Below are 17,025 nucleotides of genomic sequence, written 5' to 3' on the forward strand. Positions count from 1 at the left end.
GTAAAACCACAAACCAAGAGTGCATGCAGTCCAGGGCCCACCAGTGCCAGATCCCAAAAGATATCTGAACAACGGACACCGTTGGCATGTGGAGAATTTCAAAAGATGGAGGCCTGTGGCCAGGACTGCCAGGGCGTGCTGGAAGGGCGTGCTAACTGAATCAGTGCATGAAGAGCAACTTCTCTTTTGCAATCCTTGCTGGTCTGACAGGCTCCTGCAGAATTACATCACTTCCTAAAAAACAGGCAAACACCTCTCCTTCAAGTTTGCACCAACCCAAACAAGCAGGAAACAGGAAATGTTCACGTTTCAGGGAGGCTGAAGCCCAGCGCATAGCATCAGGTCTGCACCGAGGGGAGCTGACATGAAGACTCCCAGAGCGGCCCTGGTCACCCAGCTACTTTCCACCGGAGGTGCTCAGGGTAAGCTACCTCCAGGCTTTCCAGTCCTGGGATACTGAAGGCTTGTTTGGCGCCTGAGGCTACAGAACTGAGGGAGGGTAACACTCAGAAAATCTAATCCTTTCTGTGAAAGAAGGATGAGAACTGTCTTCTTGTTTTAAGGGGGGCCGAACAGGGGTGTGGGGGGAGGCTAGGGGAGGCTTTTCCTGCAGCCGGCTAATCCCCTTCCTGGCGGCTCACTCACTCAATGTAAGCTTGCAATCTTTGTTTTCTAAGATGTGTGGGTCCCTGTAATTTACCAACTTTAATGGGCATATTAAGAAAACCATAAATTCCTTGGCAATTTATGTGAAAGAATTTGCTTTAAATCGTGGGCTGAGGAGCTTGCTAGTTCCAAAAACTCGAGAAAAAAAGCTGGGGTGTGGAAATTTACTACTGAAAAGAATACTAAAGAAAAACTTTTAAGTTTAAAAAAAAAACGAGCAAACAGGAAACCATCAGAGGAGTTACCAGGCATCACTCTGACTTATCAAAAAAGGTCTTTCATCTGCTTTCCTTTGATTTTCTTACTCCAAGGGGATATTTATGCTGTGTGGAAGCTTTGTTTGAGAAAGTAAGGTAATTGTAGCAAATCATAGGTATTGGAAAAGACAAAATATTAAGCCTCATTATTTTGAACTAACAGCAGCAATTGATTTATGCTCTTGACAGTTGCTACAACACGCACAATCACCCTCAATTGCCTCTGACAGTTCTGTTGACTTGCCCTGGGATAAACTCAGTGCCATGGTTTCTGTCAATGGGTTCTGCCTGCTGCTAGGGTAGGGCACTAAATTTAGCTGAAGGAAAGTCCTCAGGCTGCAGCTCTTTGCGTAGGAACGGGGCACCACTGACTTAGGAGCCTGTGAGCAGCACCTCCTGCATCAGGCATCAGCCCCACCGCCCCCACCCACCGATTTCTCCTTCCAGGGTGTGCTCCACGTGCGTGGTCTCTTCCCACCATCAGGGGAAAGTTCAAAACTGAAAAGCAACCTTTGCCATGATTGCAAAGATGTTGGGCTGAAATCGAGGTTAGCGAGTTGGGGGACAACGTGTTGTTTGTGCACAGTATTGGAGCTGGGAGGGCAGTGAAAGGTGGCACAGCTCAGTCAAACCTGGGTGCAGGTGAAGAAACTGAGGCAAAGGGAGGCGAGGTGTGCGAGTCCCACTGCTGCTCAGCAATTTTGTGGTGGGTGAATTTGGGGGTGCTCTCCCGCCTCCTGCCAAGACCAGGCTCTTTTCCCGCAGGACTGCACCCCTCAGACTCTCTTTACCTCGCTCAGGCCACCTCATGTGCCGCACACGCTTCTCTGAGGGTAAAACTTAACTTTGTCTGAGTATTCTCCTGAGCTTCTGAAAAATGATCCAGTCGAAGTCTCTGCAATTCACGAGCTGAACAAGGATAATCTAAAGGGACTCAGTGAGAGCTTCTGACTCCCACGCCCGAGCCTGTGACCCTTCAACCCAGTGCCCTCCAGTTATTCCTCATGCATGCCACTTCCTTCCTCTCAAGCCCAGCTCCCTCCGGTGCATCTCCCGCTCGGTAGATGCTGCCTGCTCTGGTCCTGGTCAGAGCACATGCGCCAGGCCTCGGGGACCCTGGCGGAAAGTGACTGACAAGTTCTCATTTCTCTACTTGGTGAATTCGCTTATAAACTTAGCAGGCCCAGGCTGAATGTTCCTCTTCCTTGATGCCGCCTCTCGCTGTCCTCCCCTGGCTGTCTGTTCTCTTGGTTCTGTTCCCCCTTGGCCCATCTGAAGTTGTGTTAACACAGCTGGTCACTTTGAATCATAAGAATATATATGCCCATATCTCCGCCAGCCTGGGAACACCTCTGGGGAAAATCCCCTTTCGTGTATCTTTGACTTCCCAACACAGCATTCATTAGGAACTCAGTCGTTGCTGATAAACACTAAAGTCATCCTGGAATGGATAGAGGCTGGTCACAAAACATGAATGAGCTCCTGAGAATGGGCAGTGAGTGGTAGAATGTTAGCAGAAGTCAAGGATGAAAAGCTGCAGTTCAAGTAGAGCAAGGATTATGTCGATAACCCAACACACACCTTGGCCCCTCTCTGGATCCCCAGTTCCTAAAAGGTGTGCAAATGCCCACTTGCAACAAAGCTACATGATAAAAGCTTATCACTTTGAGGTTCGTCAAGGGACAGGCCATTCTAAATTGGAGGCTATAAATATATATACTTTTTAAAAAAGATTTATTTATTTATGCATACAAGAACTGGGGTACAGGCCAGAGGGGTGGGAGCTAAGAGGATTCACCAGAGACAGAGTAGGGAGCAGAACAGGCAGACTGACTGAAATCCACTGCTGCGGGGAGCAGCGGGCAAGACAAGAGGTGCGCTGCGCCACATGGGTCACCTCCCTGGTCAGGGATCACACCCATGCCAGTGCCTGGCGATAGCCTGATGGCACTGTCTTTAACCCCTGTGCCACCAGGGAGGCCCTGTATATATTTTTTTAAATTAAAGCATGTATAGCCTTTTGAGCTAACAGCATCTGAGACTTCAGGACGTTAGTTGGTTTATAGGATCACATTTGTGTTCCCTTGAATTCTTCAAAAGCTATCTTGGAGATGTTTGATAGCAGAATTCAGTCTGCTGAACAGTCTGACTCCCTCCCTAGCAAGCATATTCTGGGACATATCTCAAATTTTATTAACTGCAAACAGGCAACACTATCTTGATCCCTAAGCTACTCGGAACCTGCATCTTTATCTCTGAGACAGCATCTCTTCTCTTGATTAGATAGAGAGCTGCATGCACAAGTGATTGCTACCCCAAGTGAAACAATCCATTTAGAAGTCGACTGGAGAGAAGTGAAAAAAGTTTTTCAGAGATTTTGACCAAACAGATGAGCTTAGTTAAAGCAAAGCCTGGGGCCTGAGCATCTTGGTTAGTGTAGGATGCCAAGGTCAGACACAGGCATTCTGCCGTGGGTGAAGGGAGATGCTTCCCCCACCAGCCTTACCCTGTGCCCTGTCACTGTTCAGCACTATCCTGCAGCTGCTTCCCAGATATCAAAAGCATGGGTTTTCTTAGCTACTACGAGCAGAATGCTTTGTAGAAGGAAGAGCTAAAGAGCAAGAGACAGAAGCAATAAGTGTTCGGTGTCTGACTCACACATGGGGGCTGACATGGGAGTTGACAGGACTGGGAGGTTTTCTGGGCTGTCTTGGAAGACTAAGAGCCCTATAATTATTGGATGCGCCTTGAGTCCAAGAGAAAGAATAGAAGAAAATACTAGTTTAAATGACATGGCACTTTCTGACCTGATCTTGTGATTGCCACCTACTGTTTCCTCCAGCCTTCCCAGCTTCAAGTAATAATGACGACAGCTAACACATACAGTGCTGCTCTAGTCATGTTACTTATACCAACTCAAGTCATTCTTATAACAACCTTATAAGCAGAGTACTATGATCTCTGTCTTACATGAGAAAATTGAGACACAGACTGGTTAAGTGACTTGCCAAAGGTCACACAGCTAAGTAGCAGATTTGTAAGTAAGATTCAGTCTCAGAAGTCAATATACTCCTTTATCTCCAGGTTTCTGGGCTCTGCCAGGCTATTGTTAGCTTAAGGTTTGGAAAAATATATCTTTGCTTCTTTCCCATAAACTCTTAGCTAGATTTAAGGTTCCTGTATGTTAACAGAGAAGCGGTATCTGTTTGGTGGAAGAGACTGGCTGACAAGAAAAGGAATAGTAAGTGGGGTAAATGCCCTTGGCCAGCAGAGCAGGAGGGAGAAAGTGCTATTGTGAGCAACAGAGAAACTGGGGATTAGCAGAATTAAGGGCGGAAGCAGGAAGGACTCTTACTGGGTAAGAGGCATCTGGGTGTGAGAACTAGGTTCTGACAGGCAGGGTCTCTGTGGAACACCCCTGCTGAGAGCGGGCCCGAAGGAGCAAACACCCATCGGGGCCTAAAAAACGGAGGCAGCGTGGGGTTTATGAGGCTTGAAGTCCTTTTGTGTTTGAGTTTGAATCCTAGGAAGCCATAAGAGGCAGGACCTTGGCTGGAATGAGCCCAGTTCCGTGGAGAAACAATGCAACCTGCAATTTGCCTACCTGAGAGTCTGCCCCACCCTCAGACGCTGACCAAGCTGTGGAGAAACAGGAACTCTGCCCCCTGAGGCAGGAGATGGGTCAGTGCTACTGGCAGTCCCCTCAGCTGCTGACCCCAACTATCTGGCTTTTCATTTCAGTTAGCACATTTTTCATTTCTATAAAATCTTTTTTTCACTTCCCAAAAATTCTTTTTTTGAATATATACATAGTGTCTTGGATTTCCCCCCTTGAGTTATTTATTCATCCTTCTGTCTTTATTTTAAACATATTATCTATTTGGAATCTTTTATTGGACATGTGTGTAGACCTCATCTTGTTGCTTATTGTACCTCTTGACTCCCACATTTCTGATGTAGATTGGCGGGGAGCAGAACCTGGCACACAGAGGATGGCTCACCTTATTTTAATAGAACCCCACATTTTCTGATTCCATCACTGAACTACTGGAAATACTTTCCTAAAACAACCCCAGTCTGATCACCACTAATAGGGTGTGAGAGAAACAGATGGGGGGGGGTGCTGGTGCTGAGCTTGAGGAGAATGGTGCTTGGATCTCAAGCTTAAACTCTAGCCTTGGGATGGGGAGTGGACAGTCCTGGGAGATGGGAGGGGAGCCTGCAAGAGTTTTGGCACCAGGAGTTACCCAGATCCCTTTAAAGTACAAGCCAGCAGAGCAGGGTCAGCAGCAAAGTCAAGTCAGTAACCAGAAGCAGGTAGCCAAGGGGACCAAGAGGAAGAGATAGAGAAAACCAAAGTCAAAATTGGTGGAGGTGCAAGAAGCCACAGTGTCAGAATGATGGTGCTATCAGCCTGGGGTAGTGCATCTGCTACTGAACTTGAACTTTGCCAAAGACATTTGCAGCTGCTCTTATTTCTTTTCTTTTTTTTTTTTCCCAGAATATTTTTTTCCCCCATGACTTGTGTTTAGCTTTAATTCTTGATTCAATGGCTAGGAGCCCCCTAGAAGCATATATAACCCCTTGCATCCCTGCAGGCCAAAACTTTTGTTTTAGGAAACCTCCATATGTAGTTATGGCTCTGAATTTAAATTCCCTCTAGAGGGCCTCCCTGGTGGCGCAGGAGGTTGAACGCAGTGCTGGTTCAATCCCGGCTGGCCTCGGAGCAACCCACATAGCACAGCAGACCTCTCCTCTCTCGCCCGCTGCTCCCCTCAGCAGTGAACTTCATCAGTCTGCCTGTTCTGTTCCCCACTCTGTCTCTGGTGAATTCTCTCACCCTCCCACATGTCTGGCCTGTACCCTGGCTCTTTTATAAATAAAAAATAAATCTTTAAAAAAGTAAATTAAATAAATTCCCTCTAGAATCTTTTTTTTGTAAACATTTTTCAGATTCTGGGGGTTCCCTGCATTCTTGAGATTTCTTTATTACATTTAAAAAATTGCTCTTCTGAGGCCTCCTGGGTGGCGCAGCAGGTTGAGCGCTGTACTATAAAGCTGTCCGCAGCCTCTGAAGCGCGGGTTCGATTCCCTGCCAGCCAGGGAGAAACCCACATGGCATGGTAGACCTCTCTTGCCTTGCCTGCTGCTCCCCTCAGCAGTGTCTTTGGTCCCTCTGCCTGTTCTGTTCCCCCCTCTCTCTGGTGAATTCTCTCACCCTCCCGTGCCTCTGACCTGTACCCCAATTCTTGTATAAATAAATAAATCTTTAAAAAAATTGCTCTTCTATTTCTAGGTGTTGCACAGTGGGATAATTTTTCAGGTTACTAAGTATACCAGTGACTGGAAAAGGAGATTTTTCTATAAAACTATTCTGCAGCACAATTTGGAAATATTTAGTCAGTCGAAGCTGTTCATACTGTATCGCCCCAATGATTTGCTCCTGGGTATTTAGCCCAGATCACTCATTATGGCAACAGAGAGTCACAGCCAAGAATGTTGATTGTAATGTGGTTTGTAAAAATGGGGAAAAAATAGAAACAATCTAAATGTCCATTAATAGAAGAAAGATACAAGGAACTTGGTTTAATTATAGAATGAGATCTATTAGACCAGGTAAAATTAATGAACTAGATACACATGGAGTCCTCCAGCTTTCCTTTCCGTAACTCCCAATCTTTTTGAAAGAGAGTCAGCTTATTTCCTTTTCTCACTGTCCTTCATTTCCCTTTCCATAAATAGGATCAGCAGCACGCCAGCCTTTCTGAACCCCCTGCAACCTGGCCAGGGTGTGAGACTCAGCACTTGAGTTTTTCCCTCTGGGTCACCTGTGCCTCCTCATCGTCAAACCCAAAGCACCCACCTCTGCCCTCGCTGGGTGTTTTTCTCACTTAACCTACTCAGCTGTTGAATCTCTCCTCTTCCCTGGGTCTCCAAAGCCATTTTCTTCTCATTCTCCTCCTGTGACTCTACTTACCCATTTCTAGTTTTTCACGACTCTCTTGTACCAGCCTCTCTCACATTAATGTTTATCTGATGTCACCTCTCACATCACTCCCGGGTGCACGCCTGGCTTTCTCACTCTCAGGCTGATGATCCCCAAATAAGTACCTCCAGCCAGCCCTGCCTGCCCAGCTCTAGACCTGCATTTCCATCACCACTTCTCGATAAGTCCTGGGGGTTCCCCCTGTCCCAAACAGAACTCACTCTCTGCCCCCTGCTACTTGAGGTCCTCCTTAGCGCTCACCTAGGCAACTTCATTAATTTAATTAGTTTCCTTGCCTTTGGGGTCAATTCCAACCCATTTGCAATCACCTCCAGAGTGATCACGGCATTATAAAGACAGCATCACTCTTCCTCTTGTGCTTTTGCCCTGAGTGGCTTGGAGTTCCTGTCAAGGAAATGCAAAACCACTTGGCTTCATTACAAGGCCCCTGTACATGGTCCTGAGTTCCTTTTCCACGGCACCTTTGACACTTCCCAACACAGGCCTGTGGTACAACTGCTTGAATTGTGGCAAGCTCCTCGGAGGCCCTGGGCCCTTCCCTCTACTGTGCTGCCTCTGCCATGCCGTTCCCTGCACTCTTTGCTTGGTGAACTCTGAGATTCAGCTCCATGATCACTGCCTCTGTGAGGATTTCCTGAATCACTTCCCCCGGGACCCCATGGATGAAAGCCTTCCTCTCTCATGTCCACCGGTGCTCTGCACACAAGCACGTTCTGGCTTCTGTTAAAATGTATTGTGTTTATTGATCTGTGTGCTACTGTCCCCACTTAGCAGTCACTTCCCTGGGGCCAGGGGCTGGGCCTCCTCAGCCTAAGTCCCAGGGCCAGTAACAGTGCCTGGTTCTGCCAGACAGGAGTGTTGCAACTGACTCCTGTGCAAGTCAGCTTCACTGACTTGATTTCATGACAATATTATAAGCATTTAAATAATGAAACTACGGATACATGTGATTTCTAACTAACCCCACTTTACTGTATTTCCAAAATGTTATCTGACTATTGCAAACCTTTTTATAATAATTCACTCTCTCCCCAAACCAAAACAAGCCAGGAGGATTGCTCTCTCTCCTGTAGAGAACATCATGTACTATATACCTCATCCATCTTCTTTCAAAGTGTGGATGGAAGTTCTGATGCAGAAAAAAATAGGATGAGCAGCATAATTCAGAGAAAGGTCAGGTAATTACAAGCATTTGGGGTTTTTTTTTTTTTGAAAAGAAAACAAAAGAAATTCAAGCCATGAAGAGCTGATCTGAAAACCCAAACAAGAATAAAATTTGTGTAACATTAAGCTAATGGCAAAACCTGCCTTGGATGGTGAGGACAGCACAGAAATATCACCTGAACGGTACGAGGAGATGGTTTGAAAAGAGATTTATGAACTAGAGCAGGATCTGGTGGGTCATGGAGTTTTGGTTTCTTTTCCTTAAAATAAAACCCATTGACCTAGTTTGCCTTTGAAGACTCTGCTATGTTTCTTTGTCTTATGTGAATTAAAACCTACCTTGTTGCTCCTCCTACTCCTCCCTGCTGTAGTTTTCAAAAACAGGAGCTCAGGGTTTGCTGACTCATTTTTCCCACCTGACAACACTGTTCACTAAGTTAAAAATTCACTTATTTTTTCTTAAAATTATACTTATTTATGGCCAAGTGCCAGATTTGGCACATAAAAATACAAGGCACCAATTAAATGTAAAATTCAAATAAACAAAAATTTTTAGTATATGTACATCCCAGGCAAGTTAATATAAGTACAGGAAACACAAATGTTGCATTGACATATTTCATTCAAAAAAGTATCCACTACTTATCTTTTTTTTTTTAAGATTTATTTACTTATGGGTACAAGAACTAGGGTACAGGCCAGAGGTGTGGGTGGGGGTGAGAGGATTCACCAGAGATAGAGTGGGGAACAGAATAGAGAGACTGACTGAAATACACTGCTGAGGGGAGCAGTGGGTGAGTCAGGAGAGGTCTGCTGCACTGTCTGGGTAGCTTCCTGACATGGAATAGAACTGGTGCTGCAGTGGCTGTGGATAGGTTATGTCTTAACCCCTTGAACCACCAGGGAGGCCCTTCCATTGCTTATCTTGTACCCAAATTTAACTGGGCATCCTGTGTTTCATTTTGGTGAATGTATTTATGATTTGATTACAATTATCTTTTATTAAGCAAAGACCATCCCTAGATGAGTTCATCACTAAGATCACAGATATATTGGCAGTGTAGCCAGCTAGCAAATATTAGAACAATATTTTGACTGAGTCGTAGGCCAGCCATTCAAATACCATGTAGAGAAACCATTACTGAAAAAAAAACAAAAAAACAAAAAACCGACCAATGATTAAGTAGCATAAAACCAGGAATCCAAAGGTGGATCAACTCTAGAGCATTAAAGTGATCTGTCATATTAAAAGCTAAATTAGAAGTATACAATCATGTTAATAAATGCAGAAAAGAGGCTGACCAAAAAAAAAAAAAAAGAGAGAGAGAGAGAGAGAGAGAGAAAATAGCACATCAGTACCTCTGGTGTCGTTTTTTAGAGTCTGTGGGTTTGGAGCTTGGGGTCCTTGGGGTCACTCTGGAAAAGGTTTCACCAGAGCTCCCGTTTCTGCAACATGGGGCGAGTTTCCCAGGCGAGTTTCTCCACGAGACAGAAATATTAGTTATATTTAAAGAACCGGTTTATTAGGGAAAGGGACAAAAGAGTAAAGGATACTTGCATAGACGCCAGTGGGCAGGAAGAACTGCCCCAGAAGGGACAGGTTTGCTGAGAGAGACCTGCGTGGTTGTAGGCAGTGTCCTTGACAGGTCACGGGCAGGCAGGAGGCTGCTGCCCTGAGAGAAGAGTGGGTGAAAAAAGGCACCTGCATGGTCACAGGTGGGCAGTGGGAGTGCTGGCCCAGCCTGTGCAGAGACTGCACGGATACAGTCTTCTTCTGTTTGGGAGGGGTCACTCCTTGTGAGCCTTTGGGGTTAGTTGCTGATTTTGGATAACTATGTAGAATTGAAAGGGACCGGAGAGTCTGCAATGGGCTCAATCTCCATATCTTTACCTTTGGATGCACCCTGGATACCTGCTTGGATGTTATGCTTTGTGATCCTGGTTTCCGTGCCCAAGGGTCATGGTCTGTGCCTAAGGATCATAGTCTGTGCCTAAGGATACTAGTTTCCGCAACTGGGTCCTCTCTGCCTAAGGATTTTAGTTTCCACAGCTGTATTAATGGCTCTGTTAATCTCTTCTACCCCCACCTCCTTATGTGAGCCAGGTTTCTGGTGGAACCTCCTTTTCAGTTTGTTTTTTCTATTCTTGTCCTCCATCATCTCAAGCTACTAAACTTCCAAGTGTTTGAGCCTGTTACTCTGCCGGGGAGGCACAGACTGATTCTCTTTCAAGGCAGAGGAGAATTAGAAGCAAGACAGCCTTAGAAACCTGTGAGGGGCCTTGGCCCACCTTAGAAAATCCAACTGACTATTTTACTCCCCTCAAACACTACTCTGAAGACCTCAGGAATGTGCTTCCTTCCTGAGACTCTAGCTTAAAAAAAAAAAGAAGTTAAACAAACTCTTGCTCTCCGCTCCACATGAACTGGGTTAGGGGATCTGTTGGTTCTGTTTCTCCAGCTGCTCCTGGTTTCTGAGATGTTGCCTGCCTCTCCCCCTGCTCTCTTACGCTCTGACCACAAACCCACATTTACCACCTATTTTAGGTTTGTCTCTATGCTGCAGCTGCTTTTGCAACTTTGAGCTTGTGCTGATCTGGATGGGAGTGCAAGGCCAGGATGGAGGGGCCAGGTGACCTGCAGGGAGGGGCACCCCACCCAATGTATTCCACCCCCCCGTGTATCCACTGAGCTGGGGCAGCTCTTCTCTGCTAGGGGGAGGGGAGGCTCGCAAGGTCACTATCAGAGGGCAAGGGCATGGCTGGAATGTCCTTTTCAGTTACTCTTTTATTTACTTTTTTTTTGCATTTTTATTTTTTTTTGAAAGATTTATTTATTTGTGCATACAAGAACAGGGGTACGAACAAGAGGTGAGAGGCGTGAGAGGATTCACCGGAGACAGAGTGGGGAGCAGAACAGGCAGATCAACTGAAATTCACTGCTGAGGGGAGCAGCAGGCGAGTCAGGAGAGCCATGTGTCTGCTGAGCCATGTGGGTTAGCACTCTGGCCGGGGATCAAACTCGTGCTGCAGCGGCTGCGGATAGCTTCATAAGTTGCGTCTTAACCCCTTGCACCACCAGGGAGGCCCCCTCAGTTACTCTTTTAAATGGTTATTTTTATATTGGCTAATCAAAAGAAAAAAATAAAATAAAAATAAAAAAGCACTCAGGTTCACATTGTAATAACTATCATTTAATGAACTTTTTCTCATTTAAAGTACTTTTGTGTATATTAGCCCTCTCATGGCAGGAAGAATTTGTTAATGTTAAAAGTGGGTATTCATTCTGACTCATGAAAATACACACATACCTTTAACTGCATGGATGTACAGGTAGTCCAGCAGACGAAGATTCCCACGTAGTCAAAGGCAGTCGAAGGTCAAACACGCAGCTTCCTCAGGGAACTGATTTCAAAGCAGAGAGCCGTAGGGCCGGGCAAGTCTGACTGCCTAGGAGCAAGCTTTCTCTGCAGCAGACATCAAAACAAAAAGCTGAAAAGGAGAAAGACATCAGAGCACATGGGTCCCCACAGTGGGGCATGTTTTATCTGAGAGTAAATTGAAATCACAAGGCAATGGGGTAAAAATACAACCCAGCTTTGCAAGTAACTTCCCAAAGCAAAGCCGGGAGGACAGCATCTGCCAGGCGGCCCTCCTCCGAGCAAGCCAAAGCGACATTTCACGATGCACTTTCACGTCAGGCATCGACAGCTTTTGTCAATTTTTATAGGGAAGAGTAAGGAGAACCCCAGAACCCCCAATCCTGCCTTCTCTAAATAAGTTCTGCCATCTGCAGCATCAAGACAAAACATTGTATAAGATGTTTAATGGAAAACTTTAATACAATTAGTGTGCAATGCAAAAAAGGGGAAGAAAAAAGTTTCCAAATCAAGCATCCAAAGTTACCCATCCCCTTGTGGGTAAATGCCCACACAAATAGGGTTGGCCCAAAGCAGGGCCGCTGAGGCCCGAAAGCCTGCCACAAAGGCACCTCCTGGACCTCCCCTGGTGGCGCAGCAGTTGAGCACTGGGCTGTGAAGCTGCTCTCAGCCTCTGTAGCACCGGTTAGATTCCCAGCCGCAGCGAGGGTCCCACCACATGGTGCGACAGACCTCTCCTGACTCGCCCCCTGCTCCCCTCAGCAGTGAATTTCTTTGATCTGTCTGTTCTGCTCCCCTCTCTGGCTCTGGTGAATTCTCTCACCCTCTGGCACTTCTGACTGTACCCAGTGCTTGTATAAATAAATAAATAAATAAATAAATAAATAAATAAATAAATAAATAAATAAATAAATAAATAAATCTTTAAAAAAAAAAAAAAAAAAAAGGCATCTCCTGATGGGGACCTGTAGGAAAGAGGCAGAAGGGGGCCAGCATATCTGGAACAGAAGGAGCGAAATCAAAATCAAGGTAAAAGCTGCCATTGTTAGCCTCCCCATGGTCTCTCACCCACATATTTCAACCAGTTCAGGACCAAGAAACAAGTGCAGCTTCCTCATTTGTCTCTGCTCCATGTGCCTCCTCCAGGCCTCCTTCTGGCTCCCACCCGGCTTCTTTTTTCAGTCTCCTCCCCAGCTTCTCCTCCTCCCTGCTCAGCTCCCCCTTCCATGGGTGGGGCAGGGAACCTGGAACTTCCCCTTTTCCTAGGGACCACCCTGTTAGAATTTGACAGCTGAGGGGGCCTCCCTGGTGGTGCAAGGGATTAAGTCAAGCACTATGAAGCTGTCTGCAGGCAGCCACTGCAGCAGGAGTTCGATCCCTGGCCAGGGAGCTACCCACATGGCGCAGTAGACCTCTTCTGACTCACCTGCTGCTCCCCTCAGCAGTGTATTTCAGTCAATCTTCCTGTTCTGTTCCCCACTCTGTCTGTAGTGAATCCTCTCAACCCCCCCTCCACCTCTGGCCTGTACCCCAGCTCTTGTATGCCTAAATAAATAAATCTTTAAAAAAAAAAAAAGTTTGACAACTGAGGATAAAGGGCAGACAAACCCAAGCAGTTCTTTACCTAAAAAATTCTCTGTTGATACTTAAAATCTGCCATTAATCTCTGCTGCTTTTGCCTCACATCTGTCGTGCAGACACGTATCCTGACCGTATCTTCTTCAAGTAAATGGGTAAGGGAAACACAGCAAGTGAGTGTTGTCAATGAAAAAGGTCAAATACATGGTACAATAGCGCTTCCAATGAAGGCAGCAAACCTTCCATTCCCCGAGTCCTGCTCTGGAGAGAATGAAGTCACCAGGACTTTAAGGGGGGAAGCCCTGGGAAGCACCCTGACTCATCCCAAAAAAATGAAACAAAAAACTAGAAACATAAAATTTCATCATTAGGGATTCACAACTTTGCATTATATAATTCCTCTCAGTCCTCTGTATTTACTTTAAAATTCAGATAGTTGGGCCTCCCCTGGTGGCGCAGTGATTGAGCGCTGGGCTGCGAAGCTGCCCGCGGCCTCTGCAGCGCCGGTTTGATCCCCAGCTGGTGAGGGTCCCACATGGCGCGACAGACCTTTCCTGTCTCGCCCGCTGCTCCCCTCAGCAGTGTATTTCGTAGGTTTGCCTGTTCTGTTCCCCGCTCTGGCTCTAGTGAATTCTCTCACCCTCCCGCGCTTCTGGCTGTACTCAGTGCTTGTATAAATAAGTAAATAAATCTTTTTTAAAAAAATAAAATAAAATTCAGATAGCCTTTTCAGAGAAAACCACCTTGAAAACCATTCCTCTTTCTCCTTGCGACTAAGCGTACACAGTGTGTATTCCTGGAAGGGGTGGGTAGAGCGAAGAGGAGCCTAGACTCTTGACAGTGTGGACCTTTGTCTCTGCCCAGTGAGAATGCACGCAGACCTTCCCAGGTGCACACGTACAGGCCGTCCAGGCCAGAGCAGGAGTCCAGTGCTCTGAAAGATGCCAATGTCCTCAGACTAACCTAGCCTAGCTTATGTTTCCCAAGCAACGCCAATGGCAGCCAGTACATGGCAGACAGGGTTAGGGATATAATACGAAATGGGTGGAGCCACAAAAAAAAAGTACTTGAATGAAATGTTTTCACATCCCCAACAGTAAGTTGTTGCTGTTTTGAACCAGCTAGAGAAAGGGAGGACACTCCTGAGTGCCCTGGGTCCCAGAGGCCCAGCAGCAAGGAGGTCATGTTCCCTTGGGGCATGAGCCCTGCTTGACCCTGCTTGACCCTCAGTCATCTTCCCATAGCCAGGCTGGGCCTGAAGAGTCCAATAAGTTATCTGTTCCCCTGTTCTGTTCCTGTTTTTCTGTTGGTCACATTACAGTCAGATCCCACAGATGCTGAATATCTAATTTTTTTAAAGATAGCATTAAAGAGACTATTTGATGCAAGCATATGCCTGCAAATTTTGCTCTCCAAATTGTTCTGTGTAGGGTTCTCCAAACACTTTTAAGCTAATAAGGACTGTCTTCATGAATAACAGCAAATTAAATTGAAGCGAATTACGATTTCACTCAGTAATTCTCAACTCAGCATACTTACTGGAATCATTTGGGGGAGCTTTTATAACATAGTGTTACCTAGATTTCCTAAAACAACTGATTTGGGTGGAGCTTACACACCACCAGGTTGATGTTCTCAGTCAATACTGAGAACAACAGGTGTGGTTAACCCTAAACACAGCTAAGTGAGATTGTTTGGGCCACTTAGTCCAAAGATCCCCAGAGGAGAAGCATCAGCGTTTTGTTAGAAGTGTTAGAACCCAGTAAACCAGAAACTCAGGACACAGTGCCTAGCAAACTGTTTAAAATGCCCTCCAGATGATTTTGACACACACCTGGGATGGCAGATGAGTGGTTTAAACCTCTAGACTGTTCTAGCAACAACCTCTCCTGGAGATGTGGGTTTCACAGTCCAAGGTGCTCCCCTCTTGTTCATACTTATTTGGGAGGGTGTGATGTCACAGTTCTTCCTCAATACATCCCGGTAGGGTCCCTCTGGTGCCCAATGTCTCGATGATGGTTTTTTAGCTATTGCCTCCTACTGATGGAGATAGCAGCTACGAGATAAGCCTTTGGCATCCAACTCCCTAACCTCTGATTTTTCTCAAATTCCCCAATCTGAACACAGAACACAAGAGGGAGAGTGATTTGGGGTGGCTAAGGGCAGGGCCAGAGCAGGTAGATCTAGAGCCGTGGTTTTCCACTCTGACTGCACACTGAAGACACCTGGAGAGCGGTAAAACAGTCTGAGACCTGGGTCACCCCAAGATATCCTGATGTAATATTTGGGGGTGTGGTCTGGGCATCAGGAAAGTTAAAAGAACCCCAGGAGATTCTCACATGCAGCCAAACTCAAGAACTGCTAGAGAACTTCCTGGTTGGCTTTATCTCTTCCTACCCATGGACAGGGGTGATGCTTAGGTTGAATGAAGTTGCTTTATCTTAAACCTGACATGTCACCTTACTGAATTTTTAACCTAAAAAAAACCCAGACACCCTATTTACTGACTGGCAAGAACTAGTTTCCAGTTAGACAAGATGTTCAAGAACTGCACCAGGATAACTTCTTCTTGCCTTTTATCTCTCCATAGTAAATGAGACCAACTTCACTAAGTATTAATGAACTCTAAGGAATGTAATCTATAACTACTCCCAATTTTGATCAATTCCATCCTCCCCCTGCCCCGCATCTTTTTCCTTTAAAGCCCCCTTAAGCAAAGACCTCAGCAGAGCAGTATTTGAGCTAATACATGAGTTTGTTCTCTCCGATGTGCAAACCTAAGACTCCACATGAACGTTCTTGTTTTATTTTATCCTCACATGATTTCCTCAGTTGACAGCTCTTTGCTGTATGTGAAGATTTCTGGGGGTGGGGGTAATGGGGGGCATGTAAAGTGGGCAGGCTTCTTAAGCTTCCTCAATTTTATATACCCTACTTACTCCACAGGGCAGGACAGAGTTCTAATGCCTGGACTGGCGGGCATTTTGCATTCAGTCTCTGAATTACAGAATCCTTTAAATAATATGTGATTGGAACCCACAAAATACAGGGGAGTATGGGCATCTGATTGACACCTGCATGCTTCACTCTCCTGTGTTTACTTATGTGCTCTGTTTTGCAACCATCCCAGGCTGTGCAGGTTCACGGTGGGTTCTAACAGCTTAAAAGAGAATGTTGGAGCTCTTAACCTCATCTTCACAGATTTTGATGGTGAGCAGGGGAAAGAAAAAAGCCAGCAGGGAGACAGCAACAGGAGCCCACTTCCAAGGATGATGCTGCTCTTTTATCTCCTCCCTCCTAGGCACAAGTGTGCACACTTGCACATGCGCACACACTCATGCTTCAGTGTCCACAATCAGGCATGTGTGCCCCACACCCCCACGCCTTCTGCATTAACACCATCAAGGCCACAGGTGACTACGCAACAGCCCTCATTGTTTTACTTCCATTGTCAGATCAGCGTGGCCATATTTCAGTTGCTAGAGAATAGTTTTTTTAACTTTGAGAACTAGTGCCTGATTGCACATTTGTTCCGCTTTCGAAAAAAGAGAAGTTACTTAGTTCACTTTGCTGAGAAGCTGAGTCATTTCCACTTGGTGATGACGCCCAGAACAGCAATAAGGGAGCCTGTTCGCTCTGCGCCGAGGAGCGGTTCTAGGCTGGGGAGTAAGAGTGAAGCATTGCGGGCAAGTTTCGTCATTTGTACAACCCTCGTGATCTGGTGTAACATTCCATCATTGGAGCAGAGAGAATGGTGAACGGGAGGTTCCTAGCGCAGTTTGCATTTGGCCACCTGAGATAACCTTGAGGGGCACTGGGAAGGCACCTCTGCCCTGGGGAGCAGCACTCACAGCCCGAAGTAGTCAGCAGCCTCTGGTTTTGTTTTTCTCACCTCTGTCCCCTAGGTGACCTCCTCCTGGCTATGGATTTGGTTCTCCAGCTTATGGGTTCTCCAGCTCCCCTTTGACTGGCATTT

At 46.1% G+C, this 17,025-nt stretch overlaps 1 protein-coding gene across 1 annotated transcript in view; it reads left to right on the plus strand.

Moving 5' to 3' along the window:
• The first annotated feature begins 207 nt into the window (after positions 1-207).
• The window catches only part of TMEM154 (transmembrane protein 154), a 45,202-nt gene continuing 28,384 nt past the window's right edge, over positions 208-17,025 (plus strand). Inside the window, exon 1 of the mRNA XM_037496646.2 lies at positions 208-422. Within this exon, the coding sequence (XP_037352543.1) occupies positions 365-422 (58 nt within the window). The 5' untranslated portion in view covers positions 208-364. The remainder of the gene's footprint in view (positions 423-17,025) is intronic.

The sequence above is a fragment of the Talpa occidentalis genome, unplaced genomic scaffold (genome assembly GCF_014898055.3).
Source record: "Talpa occidentalis isolate TD23 unplaced genomic scaffold, MPIMG_talOcc4v2.1 talOcc4.8, whole genome shotgun sequence".
Lineage (NCBI taxonomy): Eukaryota > Metazoa > Chordata > Mammalia > Eulipotyphla > Talpidae > Talpa > Talpa occidentalis.